The sequence below is a fragment of the Hypomesus nipponensis genome, chromosome 17, assembly GCF_054491055.1.
Source record: "Hypomesus nipponensis isolate SF chromosome 17, ASM5449105v1, whole genome shotgun sequence".
Lineage (NCBI taxonomy): Eukaryota > Metazoa > Chordata > Actinopteri > Osmeriformes > Osmeridae > Hypomesus > Hypomesus nipponensis.
The window spans coordinates 23,404,641-23,432,500 of NC_140377.1; the positions used below are offsets into that span (position 1 = coordinate 23,404,641).

The window sequence follows — 27,860 nt, forward strand, 5'->3', positions numbered from 1 at the left end:
AATCCCTGTTCTGGCCACCAGGGAGAGCTCTGCATCCACATGAGATTTTGCAGCTGCATGTTCTGAAGGATCCTTCTCTGGTGCTGTTAATAAGGCCTCTGTTGCTCCAGTCATAACCATAGGAACATCCCAGTACTGCTGCTCCTCTATGCTGTCACCTCCCTCCTCTCTACTGTCACCTCTCTCCTCCTCTACTGTCACCTCCCTCCTCTACTGTCACCTCCCTCCTCTACTGTCACCTCCCTCCTCTACTGTCACCTCCCTCCTCTACTGTCACCTCCCTCCTCTACTGTCACCTCCCTCCTCTACTGTCACCTCCCTCCTCTACTGTCACCTCCCTCCTCTACTGTCACCTCCCTCCTCTACTGTCACCTCCCTCCTCTACTGTCACCTCCCTCCTCTACTGTCACCTCCCTCCTCTACTGTCACCTCCCTCCTCTAATGTCACCTCCCTCCTCTACTGTCACCTCCCTCCTCCTCTTTACTGTCACCTCCCTCCTCTACTGTCACCTCCCTCCTCTACTGTCACCTCCCTCCTCCTCTTTACTGTCACCTCCCTCCTCCTCCTCTATACTGTCACCTCCCTCCTTTATACTGTCACCTCCCTCCTCCTCTCTACTGTCGCCTCCCTCCACCTCTATACTGTCGCCTCCCTCCTCTCTACTGTCACCTCCCTCCTCTCTATTGTCACCTCCCTCCTCCTCCTCTATACTGTCACCTCCCTCCTCCTCCTCTAATGTCACCTCCCTCCCTCCTCTACTGTCACCTCCCTGCTCCTCTCTACTGTCACCTCCCTCCTCCTCTATACTGTCACCTCCCTCCTCCTCCTCTATACTGTCACCTCCCTCCTTTATACTGTCACCTCCCTCCTCCTCTCTACTGTCACCTCCCTCCACCTCTATACTGTCGCCTCCCTCCTCTCTACTGTCACCTCCCTCCTCTCTATTGTCACCTCCCTCCTCCTCCTCTATACTGTCACCTCCCTCTATACTGTCACCTCCCTCCTCTCTACTGTCACCTCCCTCCTCCTCCTCTATACTGTCACCTCCCTCTATACTGTCACCTCCCTCCTCTCTACTGTCACCTCCCTCCTCCTCTATACTGTCACCTCCCTCCTCCTCCTCTATACTGTCACCTCCCTCCTTTATACTGTCACCTCCCTCCTCTATACTGTCACCTCCCTCCTCCTCTATACTGTCACCTCCCTCCTCCTCTCTACTGTCACCTCCCTCCTTTATACTGTCACCTCCCTCCTCTCTACTGTCACCTCCCTCCTCCTCTATACTGTCACCTCCCTCCACCTCTATACTGTCACCTCCCTCCTCCTCTATACTGTCACCTCCCTCCTCCTCTATACTGTCACCTCCCTCCTCCTCTCTACTGTCACCTCCCTCCTTTATACTGTCACCTCCCTCCTCTCTACTGTCACCTCCCTCCTCCTCTATACTGTCACCTCCCTCCACCTCTATACTGTCACCTCCCTCCTCCTCTATACTGTCACCTCCCTCCTCCTCTCTACTGTCACCTCCCTCCTCCTCCTCTATACTGTCACCTCCCTCTATACTGTCACCTCCCTCCTCTCTACTGTCACCTCCCTCCACCTCTATACTGTCACCTCCCTCCTCCTCCTCTATACTGTCACCTCCCTCCTTTATACTGTCACCTCCCTCCTCTCTACTGTCACCTCCCTCCTCCTCTATACTGTCACCTCCCTCCTCCTCTCTACTGTCACCTCCCTCCTTTATACTGTCACCTCCCTCCTCTCTACTGTCACCTCCCTCCTCCTCTATACTGTCACCTCCCTCCACCTCTATACTGTCACCTCCCTCCACCTCTATACTGTCACCTCCCTCCACCTCTATACTGTCACCTCCCTCCTCCTCTCTACTGTCACCTCCCTCCTTTATACTGTCACCTCCCTCCTCTCTACTGTCACCTCCCTCCTCCTCTATACTGTCACCTCCCTCCACCTCTATACTGTCACCTCCCTCCTCCTCTATACTGTCACCTCCCTCCTCCTCTCTACTGTCACCTCCCTCCTTTATACTGTCACCTCCCTCCTTTATACTGTCACCTCCCTCCTCTCTACTGTCACCTCCCTCCTCTATATTGTCACCTCCCTCCACCTCTATACTGTCACCTCCCTCCACCTCTCTACTGTCACCTCCCTCCTCCTCTACTGTCACCTCCCTCCTCCTCTCTACTGTCACCTCCCTCCTTTATACTGTCACCTCCCTCCTCTCTACTGTCACCTCCCTCCTTTATACTGTCACCTCCCTCCTCTCTACTGTCACCTCCCTCCTCCTCTATACTGTCACCTCCCTCCACCTCTATACTGTCACCTCCCTCCTCCTCTATACTGTCACCTCCCTCCTCCTCTCTACTGTCACCTCCCTCCTTTATACTGTCACCTCCCTCCTCTCTACTGTCACCTCCCTCCTCCTCTATACTGTCACCTCCCTCCACCTCTATACTGTCACCTCCCTCCTCCTCTATACTGTCACCTCCCTCCTCCTCTCTACTGTCACCTCCCTCCTTTATACTGTCACCTCCCTCCTCTCTACTGTCACCTCCCTCCTCTATATTGTCACCTCCCTCCACCTCTATACTTTCACCTCCCTCCACCTCTATACTGTCACCTCCCTCCTCCTCTATACTGTCACCTCCCTCCTCCTCTATACTGTCACCTCCCTCCTTTATACTGTCACCTCCCTCCTCTCTACTGTCACCTCCCTCCTTTATACTGTCACCTCCCTCCTCTCTACTGTCACCTCCCTCCTCCTCTATACTGTCACCTCCCTCCACCTCTATACTGTCACCTCCCTCCACCTCTATACTGTCACCTCCCTCCTCCTCTCTACTGTCACCTCCCTCCTTTATACTGTCACCTCCCTCCTCTCTACTGTCACCTCCCTCCTCCTCTATACTGTCACCTCCCTCCTCCTCTCTACTGTCACCTCCCTCCACCTCTCTACTGTCACCTCCCTCCACCTCTATACTGTCACCTCCCTCCACCTCTCTACTGTCACCTCCCTCCACCTCTATACTGTCACCTCCCTCCACCTCTCTACTGTCACCTCCCTCCTCTCTACTGTCACCTCCCTCCTCCTCTATACTGTCACCTCCCTCCACCTCTATACAGTCACCTCCCTCTATACTGTCACCTTCCTCCACCTCTCTACTGTCACTTCCCTCCACCTCTCTACTGTCACCTCCCTCCACCTCTATACTGTCACCTCCCTCCACCTCTCTACTGTCACCTCCCTCCACCTCTCTACTGTCACCTCCCTCCACCTCTATACTGTCACCTCCCTCCACCTCTATACTGTCACCTCCCTCCACCTCTTTACTGTCACCTCCCTCCACCTCTATACTGTCACCTCCCTCCACCTCTATACTGTCACCTCCCTCCACCTCTCTACTGTCACCTCCCTCCACCTCTCTACTGTCACCTCCCTCCACCTCTATACTGTCACCTCCCTCCACCTCTATACTGTCACCTCCCTCCACCTCTATACTGTCACCTCCCTCCTCCTCTATACTGTCACCTCCCTCCTCCTCTCTACTGTCACCTCCCTCCTTTATACTGTCACCTCCCCCCTCCTTTATACTGTCACCTCCCTCCTCCTCTATACTGTCACCTCCCTCCACCTCTATACTGTCACCTCCCTCTCTACTGTCACCTCCCTCCACCTTTCTACTGTCACCTCCCTCCACCTCTATACTGTCGCCTCCCTCCTCTATACTGTCGCCTCCCTCCTCTATACTGTCACCTCCCTCCACCTCTATACTGTCACCTCCCTCCTCTCTACTGTCACCTCCCTTCTCTATACTGTCATCTCCTCCTCCTATATACTGTCACCTCCCTCCTCTTCACACACACACACACACACCTGTATGTGAACCAGTTCAGCTGAAGTGTGGTAAGGGGACCTGAACCCCCCTTTCACAGGCCAGGGATATAGGTCATGTAGGTTCCTGTGAAGAGAAGCTCTGTGTGTGTGTTTGTGTGCAATTGACTTTGTATCATTTTGCACTCGACCTTTCCCTTCACAGACGCACGTCGGTAAATTTCAGATCGTTAAAATAGGGCCCTCTGTCTCTCTCTTTCTCTCTCTCCCTGTCTCTGTGTCTCTCTCTTCCTGTCTCTTTCTCTGTCTCTCCCAGTCTCTCTCTCTCCGTCTCTTCCTCGCTCTCTCCCTGTCTCTCTGTCTCTCCCTGTCTTTCTCTTCCTCCCTGTCTCTCTGTCTCTCTCTTCCTCTCTCCCTGTCTCTCTCTTCCTCCTGTCTCTCTCCCTGTCTCTCTCTTCCTCCTGTCTCTCTCCCTGTCTCTCTCTCCGTCTCTCTTAAAACCTTGTCCATCTCCACTCAAGCTGCTTCCTTCCTGACAGCCTGGTGGGCATGGCTGCAGTCCCTCTGGGAGGCTGATTGAGAAGCTGCTCAGAAACCGTTCAAGTTAGCAGAGTGGAAGACACAGAGGAGGATCGTCTTGTGAGGAGGGTCACCTGCTGTGAGGCAGTGTTGCTGGGGCTAGTCATGGCAAGGTCACATACTGACGTTTCATGTTGCTGCGAGGAAGATGGAGCTGCTGTGTGGGGGAAGAGGGGGGGCGCACAGAGGGGGGGGGCAAAGATTATGAGGAGAGTTTGACTGAACATTTTGTTTAAATGATTTTGAACATTCGAACACTCTTTAGTGTTTTGAAAACATCATTGTTATTCCCTTTAGGAACCAGATCAATATTGCAGAGCATGGGAAAAACTCTCCTCTGACAAATACTGATCAGTGTGACCCAACAAGCTGCCACAACATACGCACACACACACACACACTACGTACACCGTGTCCCCTGTGCGGTGCACCAGTCAAGGTTTCCCAGAAGACCCTGCAGAGCCCCGGGGAGGGCGGAGGGAGGCAGGCAGGGGCAGGCGGGCGGCTGTTGATGTGTCATGCTGGTTGTGCAACGTCCACTTTCTGGTCTCACGAGAGATCTGAGGCTGGGGCTCGACCCTGGGTCAAGGCTTCAGGTGTCCCTCCCTCTGTCTCTCCCTCCCTCTAACCCTCCCTCTGTCTCTCCCTCTAACCCTGTCTCTCTCTCCCTCTAACTCTCTCCCTCTCTTTAACTCTCTCTCTAACTCCCTCTCTCTTTCTCTCCTTCTATCTCTCTCTCTGGATATATATATATATATTCCTTCTTATCTGAATTCAGTTTATTGCGGGGAAAGGGGTTTTCTACATTCACACTCTCTCTTCCTCTCTTATCCTATTTCCCTATATCTCCTTTTTCTCCCTATCTCCTTATATCTCTCCCTCCCTCTCCTATCTCCAAGGTTAAAATAGGTTATAGGGTTGAAATAGGTTTTATGTGCATTTAGGGTTAGTATAGTGTATTATTTATTGTTATCTGTAATTTAGGAAGTTTTAGTATTAGGGTTAGTATAGTTGATTATTTATTGCTATCTGTATATTTAGGCAGTTTCACTTATTTAAGCTCAGCATTGATGTAAATGATATTCTGTGTACTTATATGTTATGTTATGCCAGGTGCTTGCGTTGTCTTGTCTTAAGAATTTCAGTGCCCAGTCTGACCTTGTGTTGTTCTGTACCTGACAAATAAAAGACTTGAACTTGAACTTGAGGTGTTTCCTTATCTCAGACGTGTATCTGGTAGTAAACCATCTAATGACTCTGCTGACCCGAGATCCCTGTATTCTACTGAACCGTTATGGAACTGCTCATGTTGTTGTTGTACAGATAAGCTGAAGGTGAGGCAGGTCAGGGATATAGGTCATGCAGCTTCCTGTGGAGAGCAGGTGTGTGTGGAGCTTTGTTATCAAGGGTTTTGACAAACATGTTTTGATTTGTGTTGGTACCTGAAGCAAGAGCTGGGGGCCTCAGGCCTCCTTTCCCTGTGCACTTTGTGTGTGTGCACTGTGTGTGTGTACTGTGTGTGTGTGTGTGTTTGAGCGGTACCAGTGTGAGGGGAAGAAAGTATCCACAATTTATCTCTCTCACCCACACATACACATCCTACGGACATACGTACACTGAAAGGGTTAAACAATAGTAAAATGATCAGACCACTCCAGACCCCGCCCTCGCTCCCGGCCCCCCATGACCCCGCCCCCCATATGGACCACAGTGAAATGGTTGTGATGTTGTTGCCAAACACTTCATACCGTGCGCATCCTCCCCAGCCTCCTCCACCGCTGCCAGCAGTACCGGAGTCTCGAAAACGTATTTTACCTGGAGCAGTTGGTACAAGTTTTTGTTTGGTTTTAAAGAGAGATCAATATAGTGTTTACCATATTCTCGTGGGAGTCCAACCTGCTGAAGATGGGACCGTGCTTGCTCTGTGCTCTGCTCCTGCTCGGCGGTGTCGCTCACACAAGTAAGAGCAGCTCTTTATTTCTTTACAAGTTAAGCTCTTTCAAATGCTCATCAATGTGCAGATTTGAGTTATACATGAGTTTGCGAAAGCTCTGCTAGGGGAGCTTTATTTTTTATTTGTGCAGAAACTAATCAAATTGTCTAAATATAAATGTTAACTATTTACGTTGACAGGTCCTCTCCCCCTCGCCGCGCCCTCTGGGGGGAGGGGGTAATTATTGTCTGAATGTAGGTCAAATTGTGGAAACGCTGGTAATTGGTCATGTGTATAACTGTCCTAAACCGCCTTGAAATCTACAGTTAGAACATTCCCACCCTCCTTTTAGTGTTTAATAAATGACACTTAATTTATTTTATACAGTAACCTACACATTGTATTGATGTATTTCTCCCTGCATGTAGGCCTGTATGAATAGACACCTCGCAGGAGATTCGTTGTTTTCCGTTGACTCGATCCAGCAGCCAGTAATGTCAGTAATGTCTCGAGCAGGTTTGGAAAAGCCGCTGATTATTTATTCATTTACTGTTGATTTCAGGCACAATTAACAAGCCTACAGCCTATCAACACAATATTACATAGGTGCCGACAGTGCATCACATTTTAACTTAAATGCAGCGTGGGAGCTCGTTTTTAAACCTCGTTTTCCTACCGCGCTCACAGCCCCGAGGCCGAGCGCGCGCCTCTAACATTTACAACCTGTGAATGTGGCAACATCCCGTCACATTGACATGTTGACCCTTGCTTCTCGCTCACGTGTTAAACTTCATGCGCGCCGGCCTCTGCGGTGTCGTTATTCGCGTAGCGGCCCTTCACACCCTCCACGGTGTTCTCCGTGTTTATCTGGAGGCACATTCCTGGGAACTGGGAAGCCGCACCAGTACCAGTCAGACACCAGTATGTAAATCCAGGAGGCGTGTTGGGACTGGAGAGAGCTGTACACAGACCCTGGTGTTGGCTTGAGTCAGCTGCACAGACCCCTGATATCTCTCTCTCTCTCTCTCTCTCTCTGTGTGTCTCTCTCTATGTGTCTCTCTCTTGTCTCTCTCTGTGTGTCTCTATGTGTCTGTCTCTATCTGTCTCTTTATGTCTCTCTCTCTCTCTGTCTCTCTGTATTGTCCATTGTGTGATTGGTTGTCTCTGACATCCAGCAGAGCGACAGAGAGTGTTGTGTTTCTGCTCCTGAGCAGAGAACCTCCCGGTACATGGAGTCAAACATGATCAGCTGTATGTGCGTCCTCCTGTCATCAACAACATGGTCTGCCAGGGGAGGGAGGGAGCGAGGGAGGGAGGGAGAGAGAGATGGAGATGGGGGGAGGGAGGGAGGAAGAGGGAAGGATGGAAAGGGAGAAGGAGGGAGGAAGGGAGGGAGGGAGAGAAGGAGGGAGAAAAGAAGGGAGAGATAGGGAGGGGGGAGGGAGGGAGGGGCGGATGGAGGGAGACAGGGAGGGAGGGAGCGAGAAGGAGGGAGGGAGAGAAGGAGGAGGAGGGAGGGAGAAGGAGGGATGTTTCCTGCTACAAACAAGCAGAGTAATAAATAACATACGCCCCTTCCTGACTGCTCTGAACAGATGAACTTTAAACCCAGTAAACAGTCCTACTGGACGCTCTTTGGGAGAGAGGGGAGGGGAGGGGGGGGAGGGGAGGGGGGGGAGAGGAGGGGAGGGGAGGGCAGGAGAGGGGAGGAGAGGAGAGGAGGGGAGGGGGGGGAGAGGAGAGGAGAGGAGAGGAGAGGAAAGGAGAGGGGAGGAGGGGAGGAGAGGAGAGGGGAGGAGAGGAGAGGAGGGGAGGGGAGGGGACGGGAGGGGAGGGGAGGGGAGGGGAGGGGAGGGGAGGGGAGGGGAGAGGAGAGGAGAGGAGAGGAGAGGAGAGGAGAGGAGAGGAGAGGAGAGGAGAGGAGAGGGGAGGAGGGGAGGGGAGGAGGGGAGGGGGGGGAGAGGAGAGGCCCAGGACCACCTTTCTGATCTACTGTGCTGTACTGAGTCTGGTGGACCCTTGGACTGAAACAGAACAGAAGAAACTAAATAGATTCACAGCCTGTCAGTCAAGACTCCACAACCAAGTCCTCTGGGAGACAGTTATAGTAGTGACCCTCACCCCCCTTCCTCACCCCCCCCCCCCTCACCCCTTCTAAAGGAATGCGGACACACCTCTGGTTTGCTAAAGCAGGAATGTTTATGGGTGTGTGGAGGTGTGTACCTGTACGAAGACCTCCACCTTTCTCCTCTCCTCTCCCCTCTTCTCTTTTCCTCTCCTCTCCTATCTTTTTCCTTTTCCATTTTACAGCTTGTCATGTCCAGTCTGTCATTACTGATCAAGCAGACTGGCAGCTGTAGAAATAAGAACAGATGAAGTAGCCCCAGTCACTCACTGTGTGGTGTGTGTTTCAGGTGCTCTGTCCTCCTGTGGCAGCAGCCAGTTCCAGTGTGGAGATGGGAAGTGCATCACCATACGGTGGGTGTGTGACGGAACGGACGACTGTGGAGATGGAACTGACGAGCTTCCTGGAACCTGCAGTGAGCCACCTCCCACAATGCACCCCACCTCCCACAATGCACCCCACCTCCCACAATGCACCTCACCTCCCACAATGCACCTCACCTCCCACAATGCACCTCACCTCCCACAATGCACCCCACCTCCCACAATGCACCTCACCTCCCACAATGCACCTCACCTCCCACAATGCACCTCACCTCCCACAATGCACCCCACCTCCCACAATGCACCCCACCTCCCACAATGCACCTCACCTCCCACAATGCACCTCACCTCCCACAATGCATCCCACCTCCCACAATGCACCCCACCTCCCACAATGCACCTCACCTCCCACAATGCACCTCACCTCCCACAATGCACCTCACCTCCCATAAGGCTCATCTTGTGTGTGTGTGTGTGTGTCTGTGCAGTGCTGAGGACCTGCAGGTCTACAGAGATCAGCTGTGGCGGACGTCTGAACCAGTGTGTTCCTACTTCCTGGCACTGCGATGGCATGGTGGACTGTGAGAATGGAGCTGATGAGGGGAGCTGTGGTGAGGAAACACACTTCCTGTTCTCTCTCCTCATCTTGTTCTCTATCCTTTTCTAATCCTCCCCTCCCTCCTCCCCTCCTCTCCCCTCACCTCCTTCCCCCCTCCCTCCTCCCCTCCTCCCCCCCTCACCTCCTCCCCCCTCACCTCCTCCCCCCCTCCCTCATTTCCTCCTCCCCCCCTCTCCCCTTCCCCCCCTACCCTCCTCACCTCCTCCCCCCTTACCTCCTCCCCCCCTCTCTCCTCCCTCCTCCCTTACTCCCCCCCTCAACTCCTCCCCCCCTCCCTCCTCCCCTTCTCCTCCTCACCTCCTCCCCCCCATACCTCCTCCCCCCCGCTCTCCTCCCTCCTCCCCCCCTCTCTCCTCCCTCCTCACCTATTCCCTCCCCACTCTCTCCTCCCCTCCCCCCTCCCTCCTCTCCCCAGCTCCTAAGCAGTGCTCCTCCAGTGAGTTCCGCTGCTCCAGTGGTCAGTGTGTCTCCTCCTCCTTCCGGTGTGATGAGGAGCTGGACTGCGATGACGGCTCAGACGAGGCTTCCTGTCCGCCTGCCAGCTGCTCCTCCTCCTCCTTCCGTTGCCATGGCAACTCGGCGTGCGTGCCGCTGCTGTGGGCGTGCGACGGCGACACAGACTGCACCGACGGCTCTGACGAGGTGGGATGTGGCCCCGCCCCTTTGGCCGCGCAGGCCACGCCCGCCTGTTCGCCGCTTGAGTTTCCCTGCGGGAATGGGGAGTGTATCCACAGCAGCTGGAGGTGTGACGGAGGGGCCGACTGCCTGGACCGCTCCGACGAGGACGGATGTTGTGAGTGTCCTGAGAGACGCCCTCATCAGGCTTCTGGCTGATCTGTTGACCTTCTGGCCTCACTAGAGCATGAAGCTAACATCTCCCCCCTCCCCCCCCCCCCCTCTCCCTCCCCCAGCACGGACCACATGTGGTCCTGATGAGTTTGAGTGTGGCGATGGTTCCTGTATCCATGGCAGCCGTCAGTGTGACCGCCAGTATGACTGTCGAGACCTTAGTGACGAGATGGGCTGTGTCAACGGTACGCCTGGCTCTCCCCTCCATCTCTTCATCCTTTATCTCCCCTCTCTCTTTCCCCCTCCTTCTCCATCCCTTCCTCTCTCCCTTCACCCCCTGCTCCCCCCTTCAGAGAGAACTTCACCCTTCAACCATGTTCACCCTGTGCCTCCCCCCTGGCCTCCACCCCCTCCTGGCCTCCACCCCCCCTGGCCTCCACCCCCCCCTGGCCTCCACCCCCCCCTGGCCTCCACCCCCCCTCCTCCACCCCCCCCTGGCCTCCACCCCCCCCTGGCCTCCACCCCCCCTCCTCCACCCCCTCCTGGCCTCCACCCCCCCCTGGCCTCCACCCCCCCCTGGCCTCCACCCCCCCTCCTCCACCCCCCCTCCTCCACCCCCCCCTGGCCTCCACCCCCCCCTGGCCTCCACCCCCCCTCCTCCACCCCCTGGCCTCCACCCCCCCCTGGCCTCCACCCCCCCTCCTCCACCCCCCCCTGGCCTCCACCCCCCCTCCTCCACCCCCCCCTGGCCTCCACCCCCTCCTGGCCTCCACCCCCCCTCCTCCACCCCCCGCTGGCCTCCACCCCCCCTGGCCTCCACCCCCCCTCCTCCACCCCCCCTCCTCCACCCCCCCCTGGCCTCCACCCCCCCCTGGCCTCCACCCCCCCTCCTCCACCCCCCCCTGGCCTCCACCCCCCCCTGGCCTCCACCCCCCCTCCTCCACCCCCCCTCCTCCACCCCCCCCTGGCCTCCACCCCCCCTCCTCCACCCCCTCCTGGCCTCCACCCCCTCCTGGCCTCCACCCCCCCTCCTCCACCCCCCCCTGGCCTCCACCCCCCCCTGGCCTCCACCCCCCCTCCTCCACCCCCTCCAGTCAGCAGGTGTGAGGCTCCAGCCATGTTCCACTGTCGGAGTGGAGAGTGCATCACCATGGAAAAGGTGTGTGACAGGCAGAGGGACTGCCGTGATTGGTCGGACGAGCCTCTGAGGGAATGTGGTGAGTACGCCAGGTCATGTTGTCGTGTCAACGGTCGCTCTATGACCGGGGTTATCATGGTTTCCTTCTCTGCGGGTTGGAGCTGTGGAATGCTGGTTATGGAGGAAGAACACAGGAGACGGTTGTGGTGAAATCTCTATCCTCCTTCTCCCTCTCTACCCTCCCCCCCCCCTCTCTCCCCCCTCCCCCCTCTCTCCCCCCTCTCCCCCCTCTCTCTCCCCCCCGTCCCCCCCCCACTCCCTCCCCCTCCTCCCTAGACTCTAATGAGTGTTTGTACAACAATGGTGGCTGCTCCCACGTCTGCCAGGACCTAAAGATCGGCTTCCAGTGTCTCTGTCCCTCTGGCTTCCAGCTGATCGACACCAAGCGCTGTGAAGGTACACCCTGTCCTCCAACCACCTCTGCTACACCTGTCTCTATCTGACCATTCTGTCTTCATACATTATGACATGAAACAACCTCCCCACCTCCCCCCCCCCCCTCGTAGTTCCACATTCTCAACACACTCCACCCCCCGTGTCCAGGGGTGTATTTGTTTTGGTCAGGCTCCATGTGGCATGACCAGCGGCTGACTGTGGGGTGAGGGGGCGGGGCATGCCCTGAGTGAGGGGGCGGGGCATGCTCTAGGTGAGGGGGCGGGGCATGCTCTGAGTGAGGGGGCGGGGCATGCTCTAGGTGAGGGGGCGGGGCATGCTCTGAGTGAGGGGGCAGGGAATTCTCTGAGTGGTCAACATTCCGATTAGCCAGGATGGGTCAGGGTCCAGGCAGCACAATCCACAGTGCTTGATCAGGCAGCCCTCCACATACACCAAGCAAACACTCTAACAACTTATCTGATTCTATGTACAGTTTACAGCCTCTGTGTTCATGTCTCTCTTCTGACCCCTGACCTCTGCCCCCAGATATAGATGAGTGTCTGAGTCCGGACACATGTAGTCAGATCTGTGTGAACCAGGTGGGAAGCTACAAGTGTGAGTGTGAGGATGGCTACCAGATGGACCCCAGCAGCTCCACCTGCAAGGCCATCGGTGAGCCCGCCTTCTGTTACCGAGACTACCGTCACCATCCCTACTAAAACCATGACTACCATCCCCATTCCTACCATCACTAACACCATCCTTCCCATCACCATAACTACAATCACCATCGTTACCATCACCACAACTACCATTAACATGACTACCATTACCACAACGACCATCGCCATAACTACCACCACCGTAAATACCATCGATATCACCATGACCATTATCACCATGGCCGGCATTGCTAAGACTTCCATTACCAAGACTTTCATTACCAAGACTTCCGTTAGCAAGACTTCCGTTACCAAGACTTCCGTTACCAAGACTTCCATTACCAAGACTTCCGTTACCAAGATTTCCGTTACCAAGACCAGAGGCGTGTTGTTCTAGCTGCTCTGGAGGCCCTCTAACCCTAGCCCTCCTGTGTGCCAGGCACGGTGCCCTACCTATTCTTCACCAACCGCCATGAGGTGAGGAAGATGACCCTGGACAAGAGCGAGTACACCTGCGTCATCCCACGCCTCAAGAACGCTGTGGCCCTCGACATCAACATGGCCGCCAACATCATCTACTGGTCAGACCTGTCCCAGAAGAAGATCTACAGGTCTGCACCTCTCCCCCTCTCTCTCTCTCTCTCTCTCTCTCTCTCTCTCTCTTTCTCTCTCTCTCTTCCTCTCCCCCTCCCCCTCCCTCTCTTTCCCTCCCTCCCTCTCTCTGTCTTTCTCTCTCTCCCTCGCTCTGTCTCTTACTCTCTCTCTGTATCATGTGTTGTCTTGCATTCTGTCCGTCTTTTTCAAATCCCAATCTCTCCATCTCAATCTTCCCATCTCTCTCTCCAGTGCGTCCCTGGCCACAGCAGAAGGCCCCGCCCCCCCCCGAGTGGTGATTGACAGTGACGTGTCTGCTCCCGAGGGCCTGGCAATTGACTGGATCCACGGCAACATCTACTGGACCGACAGCATCCGCAGCACTATCTCCGTGGCAACGGCAGACGGAAGCCGGAGAAAGACTTTGTTCCAGAAAGATCTGGCGAAGCCCCGCGCCATTGTGGTGGATCCCCACAGCAAGTAGGTCTACACTAACTACCCCACAGCAAGTAGGTCTACACTAACTACCCCCACAGCAAGTAGGTCTACACTAACTACCCCACAGCAAGTAGGTCTACACTAACTACCCCACAGCAAGTAGGTCTACACTAACTACCCCACAGCAAGTAGGTCTACACTAACTACCCCCACAGCAAGTAGGTCTACACTAACTACCCCACAGCAAGTAGGTCTACACTAACTACCCCACAGCAAGTAGGTCTGCACTAACTACCCCACAGCAAGTAGGTCTACACTAACTACCCCACAGCAAGTAGGTCTGCACTAACTACCCCACAGCAAGTAGGTCTGCACTAACTACCCCACAGCAAGTAGGTCTACACTAACTACCCCACAGCAAGTAGGTCTGCACTAACTACCCCACAGCAAGTAGGTCTACACTAACTAACTCCACAGCAAGTAGGTCTACACTAACTACCCCCACAGCAAGTAGGTCTACACTAACTACCCCCACAGCAAGTAGGTCTACACTAACTACCCCACAGCAAGTAGGTCTACACTAATTACCCCCACAGCAAGTAGGTCTGCACTAACTACCCCACAGCAAGTAGGTCTGCACTAACTACCCCACAGCAAGTAGGTCTACACTAACTACCCCCACAGCAAGTAGGTCTACACTAACTACCCCACAGCAAGTAGGTCTACACTAACTACCCCCACAGCAAGTAGGTCTACACTAACTACCCCCACAGCAAGTAGGTCTACACTAACTACCCCACAGCAAGTAGGTCTACACTAACTACCCCCACAGCAAGTAGGTCTACACTAACTACCCCACAGCAAGTAGGTCTACACTAACTACCCCACAGCAAGTAGGTCTACACTAACTACCCCCACAGCAAGTAGGTCTACACTAACTACCCCACAGCAAGTAGGTCTACACTAACTACCCCACAGCAAGTAGGTCTACACTAACTACCCCACAGCAAGTAGGTCTACACTAACTACCCCCACAGCAAGTAGGTCTACACTAACTACCCCACAGCAAGTAGGTCTGCACTAACTACCCCACAGCAAGTAGGTCTACACTAACTACCCCACAGCAAGTAGGTCTACACTAACTACCCCACAGCATTGCCATGTCAGCAGGTCTGACTGTGTTGTGTTGCCATGGCAGCTTCCTGTACTGGTCGGACTGGGGAACAACAGCGAAGATAGAGAAGGCGGGTCTGAATGGAGGAGACCGCAACACCCTGGTCTCAGACAACATTGTCTGGCCCAACGGCATCACCCTGGGTGAGTGTGTGTGTGTGTCATCACCCTGGGTGAGTGTGTGTTTCTCTCTCTTTTTGTTCCTGTCTGTGTATGCCGTCATGGTCACTGTGGTCTTACCGTCCCGTCCCCCCCAGATCTGCTGAACCAGCGCCTGTACTGGGTGGACTCTAAGCTCCACACTCTCTCCAGCGTCAGTGTGCAGGGCGGGGGCAGGCGTACCCTCATCATGGACCAGAGCAGGCTGGCTCACCCCCTGGGCATCGCTGTGTTCGAGGTCCGCTCAACCATCACACACACCCCTACACACACTGTTCTACACACTCACAAACACATACCCCTACACACACTTCTCGCCACATTCACATACACACACACCCTTACACACACTCACATACACACACACCCCTATACACACACCCCTACACACTCACATACACACACACCCCTACCCACACTTACACACCATGTTGAACTGAAAGTACAGTACAGTCTTTTACTGATCTGTGTGTGTGTGTGTGTGCAGGAGAGAGTGTTCTGGACAGATGTGAGCAGGAACGTGATCCAGAGTGCCAGCCGTCTGACGGGTGGAAACATCCAGACGTTGGCGGAGCACCTGGCGTCCCCGGAAGACATCGTCTTGTTCCACAACCTCAAACAGCCCGCCGGTACGGAACCCTAGAACATCACTAGAACCCTGGACCATCACAAGAACTTCTCTTTGCTGCTCTTCAAACACATGCTATATTTTTGATGAAAAACCAAAACAACGGGTCGAGTCAGTACCGTGTAGAAGTCTCCCTCACCTACACAATCACCCCTCCTCCCCCCACCCCCAGGTCGGGATTGGTGCAAGATAGCCAATGGAGGCTGTGAGTTCCTGTGTCTGGCAGCACCTCAGGTGGGGAGCCACGCCCCCAAGTACACCTGTGCCTGCCCTGACCACATGCAGCTGGCCAAGAACCTGAGGGGCTGTGTCCCAGGTACCCTCTCTCTCTCTCTTCATCCATCTTGTTGCTCTATCCCTTCATTTCTCTGACCAGACTTGTATGTTTCAGCTGCTCCTGCAGTTCCTGTCCAGCCTGATGCCCCCCCCACTCCCAGGACCCCCCCTCCGACCCCCCGCAAGACCCCTGCTCCAACAGACACCAGGACCCCCCCTCCGACCCCCCGCAAGACCCCTGCTCCAACAGGCACCAGGACCCCCCCTCCGACCCCCCGCAAGACCCCTGCTCCAACAGGCACCAGGACCCCCCCTCCGACCCCCCGCAAGACCCCTGCTCCAACAGACACCAGGACTCTCGCCCCCTTCACCACCTGGCCAACTCCTCTGGCCCCAAGACCAGAACCCAGGATCCCCACAGCCCAGCCCCCCCAGCTCTCCAGCCAGCCTGCTGCCCCCCCCCAAGGTCAGTATGTCTGGGCGTAATGTCAACGTGTTCATCCTCATCATAGGCACAGCTCAGTGGTAGAGCATGGGGATGGGTATAGCTCAGTGGTAGAGCATGGAGATGGGTATAGCTCAGTGGTAGAGCATGGGGATGGGTATAGTTCAGTGGTAGAGCATAGGGATGGGTATAGCTCAGTGGTAGAGCATGGGGATGGGTATAGCTCAGTGGTAGAGCATGGGGATGGGTATAGCTCAGTGGTAGAACATGGGGATGGGTATAGCTCAGTGGTAGAGCATGGGGATGGGTATAGCTCAGTGGTAGAGCATGGGGATGGGTATAGCTCAGTGGTAGAACATGGGGAGGGGTATAGCTCAGTGGTAGAGCATGGGGATGGGTATAGCTCAGTGGTAGAACATGGGGATGGGTGTACAGCATTTGACTGGTTCGCACCTATACAATACATAGATTTGGAAGTGTCTGCTAAAGGAACACATTTTTATCATCATTGATGTGTGTGTTGTTGATGTGTGAAACCTGACTCCTCCTGTGTAGAGTCAGGGAGACCAGAGCTAGCCTCCATACCCAGGACTGCCCCCTCCACCCAGGCCGCCCTGTACATCTCTGTTCCCATAGGTATCTCACACACACATTTCAATAGGTACTATACACACACCTGGTTAGTCAGACAGAGTTGGTTAACTTGTCTTCCTCCTCCCTCCTCCCCTCTCTGTCTTCTTCAGTCGTTGTGGTTCTGGTGGCGATTGTTGCCATGGTGTTGTGGAGAAACTACCGTCTGAAGACCAGCAACACCATCCACTTTGACAACCCAGTCTACCAGAAGACCACGGAGGACCAGGTGCACATCTGCAGGAGCCACAGCCCTGACGGGTACTCCTACCCTGCGGTCAGTTAGCAGTAACATGACTGGCTTAACACTGTAGCTTAGAATTCCCACATAACATGACTATCCTAGCAATGTAGCTTAGCATGCTATGTTAGCATAACTAGCATACATGCACATGTAGCAGCTAGCAGGTGTAATGTAGCTTAGCATGTGGCTATGTAGCTTAGACCATAGCATAGCTTAGCGTGGGGTGAGCTACGTAGCTCAAGATGGACACTGTGTCACTGAGTTCTCTGTTTCTGTCCTCACAGAGACAGGTAGTGAGTCTGGATGAGGAGGCTGATAACCCTGCCTTCACCTCCTAGAAAGGAGAGGAGCAGGAGCTGGCTTTAGAAGCTACATGGACGGGATTTTACCTCAAAGACACATAACAGAGGCGCACTTCAAGACCAAACCACAACAGCCTGAGACACTGCCAGGGTGGAGAGGGAGGGAGAGAGGGGGAGAGAAAGAGAGAGACATAGGGGGAAGGGGAGGGAGAGAGGAGCAGCTAAACAAGGGAGGATGGGCTTCTTTTATCCCTCCGTCCAAAATCTCTGTTATTGTTGTCGTCATCCAGCCCACCACCGTCCTTCTGGAAGCTTCCAGATCTTTCTGGTTCTGACTGGTTTTGGTCCTCCCTGCTTCCGGCTTCGGTTCAACGGATAGCTCTTCTGAAGTCCAACACAAAACTTATTTTTTCTTCATGAATAATGTTCTGTTATGCGTTTTTTGTATTTTACTATTGTGTGAAGTATGAAATCTTGGTACTGACCTGCATCAGGACCTCGGACAAACTTGTATGCTATTTTGAAATGATTTCACAGCCGCGTTTTGTCGGTGTTTTAAATTGATAAACGTGGACGTGAGGAGGACGATTAACATCGCTGACAGGAAGCTAACATCGCTGACAGGAAGCTAACATTGCTGACAGGAAGCTACCATCGCAGACAGGAAGCTACCATCGCAGACAGGAAGCTTACATCACTGACAGGAAGCTAACATCACTGACAGGAAGCTACCATCGCAGACAGGAAACTAACATCGCTGACAGGAAGCTAACATTGCTGACAGGAAGCTACCATCGCAGACAGGAAGCTACCATCGCAGACAGGAAGCTTACATCACTGACAGGAAGCTAACATCACTGACAGGAAGCTAACATTGCTGACAGGAAGCTAACATCGCTGACAGGAAGTTAACATTGCTGACAGGAAGCTCACAGCTGAAGGTTAGGGGAAGATCTGTGACCTCATCTGCATCAACAAGGACCAATGGACTTCCACACACTCACACAACACACACACACATACACACAAGCAATACACACTCAGGTAACACACCCACAGGCATCACACACACTCAGGTAACTCCCAGCCTCATTTCTCACACCCCAGCTTGTGAGGTTGTGTAGGGTTGTGTAAGGTTGTGTAAGGTTGTGTGAGACACATACAGAGATGATAGGTAACAAACAGTGCAGATTATGATAATGTAAATATTGATGTTCATAAATGTACAGGTCATATTTGTTCTTGTTTTGTTTAACATAACGTTATCCTGCCAACTTTGTACCCTTTGAAACATTTTCTGTATATAAATAAATGCTTCTATTCATTTTAGAATAATTACATTTGGTTTAATGCTTGGTATGTGCCTGCAGTGCTGAAATCAGCTGTAGTGCTTAGTGTGTGAAATCATCCCTCCCTGACTTCATACTGCATTGTTATCATCAGACAGATTAAACAGACGTTAACAACAGGAGAATCCTGTGTCCTTCTGGGCATTGTGTGACCTGGGGCTCCGCCTCTCACACAACACAGCACTAAATACCCTCCCTTTTGTTAGATACATAGAACTCAGGTCTATATCATATGAATAGAACCAAACCATGTTGATATAACATAAATAGAACAAATTAATGTTTTTTTGTATAATATATATATATAATAAATGTATTTTTAATGAATCGATTGTATATGTTTTGCAAGAGCAATCTTGTCATGAGGGAAACTTCTATACGATAACTTTCAGCTGGCATCACTATCAGCTGGCATCACTATCAGCTGGCATCACTATAAGCTGGCATCACTATCAGCTATCACTATCAGCTGGCATCACTATCAGCTGGCATCACTATCAGCTGGCATCACTATAAGCTGGCATCACTATCAGCTATCACTATCAGCTGGCATCTCTATCAGCTGGCATCACTATCAGCTATCACTATAAGCTGGCATCTCTATCAGCTGGCATCTCTATAAGCTGGCATCACTTTCAGCTGGCATCTCTATCAGCTGGCGTCTCTATCAGCTGGCATCTCTATCAGCTGGCATCTCTATCAGCTGGCATCACTATCAGCTGGCATCTCTATCAGCTGGCATCACTATCAGCTGGCATCACTATCAGCTATCACTATAAGCTGGCATCTCTATCAGCTGGCATCACTATCAGCTGGCATCTCTATCAGCTGGCATCACTATCAGCTGGCATCACTATCAGCTGGCATCTCTATCAGATGGCATCACTATCAGCTATCACTATAAGCTGGCATCTCTATCAGCTGGCATCTCTATAAGCTGGCATCTCTATCAGCTGGCATCACTATCAGCTGGCATCTCTATCAGCTGGCATCTCTATCAGCTGGCATCACTATCAGCTGGCATCACTATCAGCTGGCATCTCTATCAGCTGGCATCTCTATCAGCTGGCATCTCTATTAGCTGGCATCACTATCAGCTGGCATCACTATCAGCTATCACTATAAGCTGGCATCTCTATCAGCTGGCATCTCTATCAGCTGGCATCACTATCAGCTATCACTATAAGCTGGCATCTCTATCAGCTGGCATCTCTATCAGCTGGCATCACTATCAGCTATCACTATAAGCTGGCATCTCTATCAGCTGGCATCACTATCAGCTGGCATCACTATCAGCTGGCATCACTATAAGCTGGCATCTCTATCAGCTGGCATCACTATAAGCTGGCATCTCTATCAGGAACCACTCCTCTTCGTGTCTCTGTCTGTTTGTTTCCCTATCTACCTGTCTATCTGTTTCCCTCTATCTGTCTATCTTTCTCCCTCTACTTGTCTATCTCTCTCCCTCTCTACTTGTCTGTCTCTCAACCAGTCTATCTCTCTCCCTCTCTACCTGTCTATCTTTCTCCCTCTACCTTTCTATCTCTCTCCCTGTCTACTTGTCTGTCTCTCTACCTGTCTATCTCTCTCCCTCTCTACCTGTCTATCTTTTTCCCTCTCTACCTGTCTCTCTCTCCCTCTCTACCTGTCTGTCTCCCTCTCTACCTGTCTGTCTGTCTCTCTCCCTCTCTACCTGTCTCTCTTCTTGTCTGTCTCTGTCTCTCTGTGTATCTGTCTGTCTGACTCCCTGTCCCACATTCACTGATCTCACCTGCATGTTTACTGACAGCTCCCCATGTTTACTGACAGCTCCCCATGTTTACTGACAGCTCACCATGTTTACTGACAGCTCACCAGAGCTCAGCTCACCAGAGCTCAGAGCCAAGGGTTTCCCAGAAACCCTGTGTTGTTTGTCTCAAACAATGGTTGAGCAACCAGAAGCAGCAACCAGAAGCAGCAACCAAACACCTGGTTTGTTCTGTACTGCATTTGTCGTTACAGGAGATATCTATACACACACACAGGTAACACAGTCCAACCCAGAAAAACAAGCACTGTGACGTCCTTCTGGTTCTCTGCCTGGTTCTCAGGATAGTGATTAGAGGGCCAAGGAGGTTGTGTAATCACCCGCACCTGTGTAGATCTATCTACCTGCTGACCTGTCTAGATCTCTATCTCTGGGGAGCTGACGACTCACACACCCCACACTACTGACTCTGATAAACAGGGAGCAAGGCAGGATTTACTCTGACCTGAGGCAGAACGAGAGGAGGTCAGTGGTCATGCATGGTTTTCTCACATGTCAGGAGCTTGAGATTAGATTATATATATCACCACGGTGACTGAATGAGGTGACCCACATCGCCACGGTGACCAGGAGAGGGCAAAGGTAGGTGCCTCCCAGCATGTGAGGCTCAGGAGGACCAGCCCCCACAGTTCAAGGCTGTGGACAGCCTGGAGAGATGAGCTGATAAAACACACACACTCACACATGCTCACACACACTCACACACAGACACACACACACAGACACACACACGCATTGAGGCCAGAGGTGAAGGCGACGGAGCCAGAAGGCTGGAGGTGCTAAGTCAGTTTTATCCCAAAAATGTTAGAGCTGAACTTGGTCTGATCCGTCACGACATAATTGGATGTAGTGGAATCAAAAACATGACAGTAGAAGAGGTCGCACAACAGATCAAAAGGTCCCAGGTTCTCCCCCACGTCTCTGATGTATGCCTCTCTGCTGTACTGAACCTGGCTGGTCTCTCCTGAAAGAGCGGGGGGGGGGGGGGAGAGGAGGAAGGTGAGAGAGAAAGAGAGAGAGGAGTAAGGTACAGAGAGAGGGGAGTTGGGGACATGTCTGTAGGTACAGAGAGAGGGGAGTTAGGGACATGGCTGTAGGTACAGAGAGAGGGGAGTTAGGGACATGTCTGTAGGTACAGAGAGAGGGGAGTTAGGGACATGTCTGTAGGTACAGAGAGAGGGGAGTTAGGGACATGTCTGTAGGTACAGAGAGAGGGGAGTTAGGGACATGTCTGTAGGTACAGAGAGAGGGGAGTTAGGGACATGGCTGTAGGTTTGTCTGGCAGGGGAGTTCAGGACACAGCACCTCCATGACCCTCCTGACAAACAGCATTCCAGTGGTCAGGGTCAAGAAACAGTCTGTAATTACCTGGTACAGTGCAGAATGACCACATCTCACTCTCCCTCCCTTTTCTCCCTCTCTTATGCTCCCTCTTTCTCTCTGCTTGCTTGGATATGGTGTGTGTGTGTGTGTGTGTGTGTGTGTGTGTGTGTGTGTGTGTGTGTGTGTGTGAGAGAGAGACCAGATGTGAGAGGGTTCAGTGGGCTCTGGATGCTTCGCAGCAGCCCCTGGTGGTCACACGCATGTACACACTTGTAAATATGTTTTATTTTACTTTAAACATTTGAACGACTGTTGTACAGAAGTATATATAATAGAAAATTGTGTTAGAACATTTACATGTTATTTAATTATATCAGAAGTTGAATCGCCGATTAAAATGGGGCGAACTTTGACCTCCGTACAGGAAACCACATGGTTGGTTCTCGTTGCCCATGCTGTTGTGACGCAAACATGGTCAATATACTCTGAGAAACTACTTTGACTTTTAGCGATATTAAGTTAATAGTTCAATTAACCATGTCTAGCAAATCGGAATTAAAGATAAATTCTAAATTTGCTTCGAAATACGAGAAATACAGACAAAGAGAAGAGCTACAAAGACGTGAGTGCCCAGGCGTGATGGCTACAGCGCTAGCTAGCTAGCCAGTTAGCTAGATAACATGCATCTTTCAATTCCAATGTAATCTAGATAGCGACTTTTTACTGCATTGCTAGCTTGTAATATTATTTTAACGTAGATTATGTAGGTACGCTAGTTATGTTATTGTGAAGAGATTGAGAATTTGATAGGATGTCTAACTAACTAGCTACATGCTGCTACATCGTTTCGCTTATTGGCAGCTAACTTAGTCATGAATTGTTCCAGTTAAGGACCGGTATGGAGCCCAGGGGGACGAGAGTGACTCAGGTTCGTCGGAATCAGAGTCTGACGAGGACAGTGAAGTGGTGAGCAGAAGTGAATGGGTTCCCTTAGATAAAGTCAACTGCTAAACGAATAGATTATTAGTAGTAGTTCCACGCGGGTATGTGACTTGCTAACCCATTCCTGCGAATCCTCATGTTGTCCAGCTAACACCAATCTGTTTCCGTGTTAACTGATGATGCACTAAAGATGTGACTCGGTATCTTAAACTGTACTATAGTGATTGCGAGGTTATTTTTGGACCGTGTCTGGTACCTGTTTTGGTTACTGTGCACCATAGGAGATCATCGTGCCACACACAACGAGACCTGGAATTATAGAAAGAAGCTGCACTACTTCTTTCTATCCACTCCCTCTTTGCTCGCCTTATTTCTCCCCATGTTCAGGAGCTGGACCCCCAGCAGGAGAAGGACTTCTACAGAACTCTGTCTCTCCTGAAGAAGAAGGACCCCAAGATCTACCAGACAGACACCCAGTTCTACACTGAGCCAGGTAACCCTGGTAACCCTCATATCACTGGAGAGGTAGGATGCAGTAATAATCAAATCAACTGGATTTAATTAGCAGCAATTTGATCCAAAGCGGCTTATTGTTTAGATCTGCACTACACTGAGAGAAGCTGTATTCACCCAGTGAGGTGAGGTTCACCCGGTGAGGTGAGGTTCACCCGGTGAGGTGAGGTTCACCCGGTGAGGTGAGGTTCACCCGGTGAGGTGAGGTTCACCCGGTGAGGTTTATTGTGAAAGACAGTCTCCTTCAGAGGAGTCCCAGCCAGGGTAGCCAGCACCACATCATCACAGACCACATGACAAATGATCAAGTTAAAAAGTAAAAGAAAACTGTCAGTTGGGATCATACAAAAACAAGTGCTCAACATGGAGTCTGTATTCTGTCAACCTTCAGGAGGCGATTGGTTCAGACAGGTCTAGGTTTAGTGGGGCTGTGTTATGATTGGCTCTCGGGTGTTTCAGTTTCAGCAGATTGGATGTTATTGTCCTATAGCAGCAGGTTCTGGCAGCGCTGGACAGCCCTCCAGCTCCCAGAAGCCCCAGAAGGCGATGTTCCTGAAGGACTACGAACGCAAGGTCATCCTGGAGAGAGGAGGGTGAGAGGGCTTTAGCTCACTGCGTGCTTTTAAACACACACACACACTCACACACAGCTATCTAAGCCTTCCACACACACTCACATCTAACCTTTACACGCACACACTTCTATAACTCTTGACTCAGACCAGACCCTTCCACCTCTCCACAGTAAATATGATGATGATGATGATGATGAGGACCAGGAGAGTGATGACGAAGAGGCAATGAAAAGGAGAGAGGTACACGTTTGATCCACACACAGGAATATGTCACGTGTAGGCAGTTAGTGTTTGAGTGGTGTTGTGGTTGACTGGTGTGTGGTTGTGTGGTTGAATGTTACCATTACTGACTGGTGTGTTGTGTCTCCAGAGGGCTGCGTCTCCCAGCTACATTCAGGAGCAGAGGGATCTGAAGGAGAGGTGAGCTCACCTGAAGTCCAGGGGGAACGAGAGACGTGATACCTGTGTTTGTGTGTCTAACCTGTGTGTGTGTGTGTCTAACCTGTGTGTGTGTTTGTGTCTAACCTGTGTGTCTGTTTGTGTCTAACCTGTGAGTCTGTTTGTGTCTAACCTGTGTGTCTGTTGGTGTCTAACCTGTGTGTGTGTGTGTTTGTGTCTAACCTGTGTGTCTGTCTGTGTCTAACCTGTGTGTCTGTTTGTGTCTAACCTGTGTGTCTGTTTGTGTCTAACCTGTGTGTCTGTCTGTGTCTAACCTGTGTGTCTGTTTGTGTCTAACCTGTGTGTGTGTGCGCGTGCAGCTTCAGGCACTGGGTCCAGGACAGTGAGGAGGAGGGCAGTGGAGGAGAAGAGCCCCTGTTGACCAGGAGGAGTAGGACCCAGGAGGAGAAGGTAACTCTAACTAACCCTACTTAACCTTAGCCTTAGCTAACTCTAACTGACCCTGCTCCTGGTAACTGCCCCCTGGTGGGCCTGCCCTGTGCTGCCCCCTGCAGGAGAGGGAGGAGCAGGACTATGTGGAGTGGCTGAAGGGCCAAGCACAGCTGCAAGGACCAGAGGAGATGCAGGACCTGGTAAGACTGTGTGTGTGTGTGTATGTGCGCACCTGACTGTGTGTGTGTGTGTGTGTGTGTGTGTGTGTGTGTGTGCGTGCGCACCTGACTGTGTGTGTGCGCACGCCTGACTGTGTGTGCGCGCATGCCTGACTGTGTGTGTGCGCAGAGCTACCTGAGGGAGTACTGGAACGACCCTCAGCTGGATGAGAAAGAGCGCTTCCTCCGAGATTTCGTCCTCAACAAGGCTTACCTGGAGAAGGACCAAGACAGGTACACAAACACAAACACACACACACACACACGTGTGTCTCTGACGTGTGTCTCTGACGTGTGTGTGTGTCTCTGACGTGTGTGTCTCTGACGTGTGTGTTTGTGTGCAGGATCCCCTGCTATGACGAGGTGGTACAGGAGGAGGTTCAGGACTCATCGGAGGAGGGGGAAGACTTCCTGCTCAAACAGGAAGTCTTTGAGAGACACTACAACTTCCGCTTCGAGGAGCCAGACTCGCAAAAGGTTTGTGTGCGAGCTGTGTGTGTGTGTGTGTGTGAGAGAGGTGTGTGTGCTGACCTGTGTGTGAACTCCCTCCACCTCCTCCAGATAAAGACATACCCTCGCTCCATCGCCACCTCGGTGCGCTGCTCAGACGAGCGGCGGCGGGAGGCGCGGGCACTGCGGCGCGACAGGAAGGAGCGTGAGCGTCTACAGAAGCAGCAGCAGCTGCAGCACATGAAGAACCTGAAGAGGGAGGAGATCCTGGGGCGTCTGCAGAGACTGCAGCAGCTGACAGGGAGCCAGCAGGACGGCTTCTCTCTCTCACATCTGCAGGGAGACTTCAACCCTGAGCAGCACGACGTGATGATGCAGGTGGGGACACACACATCTTACACGCATGTCAGAGACACACACACACACCTACATGTATTAATATAAATGTACACGCGTCTACATCCAGACACACGTAGCTAGGTAGCTAACCTGTGTGTCTCCAGGAGATGTTTGGGGACCAGTACTACGGAGAGGAGGAGGATGAGAAGCCCCAGTTTGATGATGACGAGCAGGAGGGTGGGGACCTGTCAATCATCCATTTACCTGTCAATCATCCCTCTACCTGTCAATCAAACGTGTGATTGTGTGTATGTGTGTTTCAGTTTGCTTGTGTTCTTTGGTCCCCAGACCACTGGAACTGGGACACATGGACAGGAGAAGAAGGAGTTGGAGGAGAGGAAGAGGGGGGAGGATGAGGAGGGGAGGGGGGGGAGGGGGGGGGGGGGGGGGGGGAGGAGCCCAACTGTGAAGACCCAGACTTCATTGTGAGTGTGTTGATTCCAAAGACATCTGACGAAACTACCTGATCTGATAGAAAACATCACGTGACTGACCCCTGACCTTCTCAGATGGACGCGGACTACGACCCCAGCCAGCCCTGCAGCTCCAAGAAGAAGAAGAGGAGGAGGAAGGAGGACGCTCCTCTGATGGGGAAGAGGAAGAGGAAGTCTCACTTTGCTGAGGTCATCACCAAGGACAAGCCTGTGTTTGATCCCCGTGAGTAGCTCTTAGCAACAGTAAGCAGGAAGTTGTCATTGTTCCGCTGTCATAACAAGGTGCTGTCTGACCTCCTGTCAGTTAGCTGCTTGTCATAGATGTGTGTGTGATGCAGTGTTTATCTCTCTGTGTTTTTCAATCTTTTTTGAGCCACGGCACATTTTTTACATTGGAAAAATCTTGCGGCACACGACCGACCATATTAAACAAAATGACACTGTAGCCTAATACAGCATATATAATTTGGTGTGCTCAAGCCTTCAGTGAGGACAACCATTGTTCTCTCTCTCATATATTTATTATTTATTTTCCCATCTCTAAAAAAACTTGGTCCCGATTGAGTTGCTTGTATTCGCCCTTCGTTCTTTTGGTGAGCAGTCTCACGAGTGTCATCGGGCCGACCAGCTAAATACTTATTTAGCACTAGCGTTGGTACCTGCTCCTAGATTCAGACCTAGCCCCGGTAAATTGTAAGCTAGCTAACTACTACACTTCTGTTGTGTGGGAATCACAGCAGCTAACCAGTCAAAGGGCGTCCTAAAATACAGGAGTACACCCCACAATTTTCTTTAAGAATGAACGAGGCAATTAGCTTCCTGCTGCCACCCGGACAAATATTACATTACTCTGCCAGTCACTATATTAACGACACTCGACAATGGAATATTATTTGCAGATAATAATTAATAAATTAAAAAAAATTAGACTAATTAAGTGAAATTGGATCATGTCTCATGGCACACTAGTGTGGAATCGCTGCTGTAATGATTGTGTGTGTGTGTCCCAGAGGAGAGATGATTGTGTGTGTGTGTGTCCCAGAGGAGAGATGATTGTGTGTGTGTGTGTCCCAGAGGAGAGATGATTGTGTGTGTGTGTGTGTGTGTCCCAGAGGAGAGATGATTGTGTGTGTGTGTGTGTGTGTCCCAGAGGAGAGATGATTGTGTGTGTGTGTGTGTGTGTCCCAGAGGAGAGATGATTGTGTGTGTGTGTGTGTGTGTCCCAGAGGAGAGATGATTGTGTGTGTGTGTGTGTCCCAGAGGAGAGATGATTGTGTGTGTGTGTGTGTGTCCCAGAGGAGAGATGATTGTGTGTGTGTGTGTGTGTGTGTGTGTGTCCCAGAGGAGAGATGATTGTGTGTGTGTGTGTGTGTGTCCCAGAGGAGAGATGATTGTGTGTGTGTGTGTGTCCCAGAGGAGAGATGATTGTGTGTGTGTGTGTGTGTCCCAGAGGAGAGATGATTGTGTGTGTGTGTGTGTGTGTGTGTCCCAGAGGAGAGATGATTGTGTGTGTGTGTGTGTGTCCCAGAGGAGAGATGATTGTGTGTGTGTGTGTCCCAGAGGAGAGATGATTGTGTGTGTGTGTCCCAGAGGAGAGATGATTGTGTGTGTGTGTCCCAGAGGAGAGATGATTGTGTGTGTGTGTGTGTGTCCCAGAGGAGAGATGATTGTGTGTG

At 52.1% G+C, this 27,860-nt stretch overlaps 2 protein-coding genes across 3 annotated transcripts in view; both read left to right on the top strand.

The window, feature by feature from the left end:
- The first annotated feature begins 6,169 nt into the window (after positions 1-6,169).
- On the top strand, positions 6,170-19,019 carry ldlra (low density lipoprotein receptor a). Of its 2 annotated transcripts, none has more exons than XM_084677133.1 (18): positions 6,170-6,390; positions 8,778-8,903; positions 9,300-9,422; positions 9,846-10,223; positions 10,342-10,464; positions 11,314-11,436; positions 11,694-11,813; positions 12,339-12,464; positions 12,894-13,065; positions 13,301-13,528; positions 14,685-14,803; positions 14,917-15,056; positions 15,306-15,447; positions 15,619-15,762; positions 15,838-16,188; positions 16,723-16,803; positions 16,911-17,074; positions 17,326-19,019. In XM_084677133.1, exons 1-18 carry the CDS (start codon positions 6,336-6,338, stop codon positions 17,377-17,379), a joined length of 2,769 nt encoding a protein of 922 aa, XP_084533259.1. In that variant the 5' UTR covers positions 6,170-6,335; the 3' UTR covers positions 17,380-19,019. The 2 variants fall into 2 exon arrangements, with proteins under 2 accessions (XP_084533259.1, XP_084533260.1); XM_084677134.1 differs by having other exon boundaries at positions 15,850-16,188.
- Positions 19,020-22,258: 3,239 nt separating this feature from the next.
- The window catches only part of kri1 (KRI1 homolog), a 9,494-nt gene continuing 3,892 nt past the window's right edge, over positions 22,259-27,860 (top strand). The window contains 14 exon segments of the mRNA XM_084677135.1: positions 22,259-22,444; positions 22,709-22,788; positions 23,152-23,257; positions 23,768-23,870; positions 24,023-24,092; positions 24,223-24,272; positions 24,611-24,701; positions 24,806-24,883; positions 25,032-25,135; positions 25,246-25,378; positions 25,463-25,729; positions 25,855-25,927; positions 26,039-26,175; positions 26,260-26,407. Coding sequence (XP_084533261.1) covers positions 22,360-22,444; positions 22,709-22,788; positions 23,152-23,257; positions 23,768-23,870; positions 24,023-24,092; positions 24,223-24,272; positions 24,611-24,701; positions 24,806-24,883; positions 25,032-25,135; positions 25,246-25,378; positions 25,463-25,729; positions 25,855-25,927; positions 26,039-26,175; positions 26,260-26,407 — 1,525 coding nt within the window. The 5' untranslated portion in view covers positions 22,259-22,359.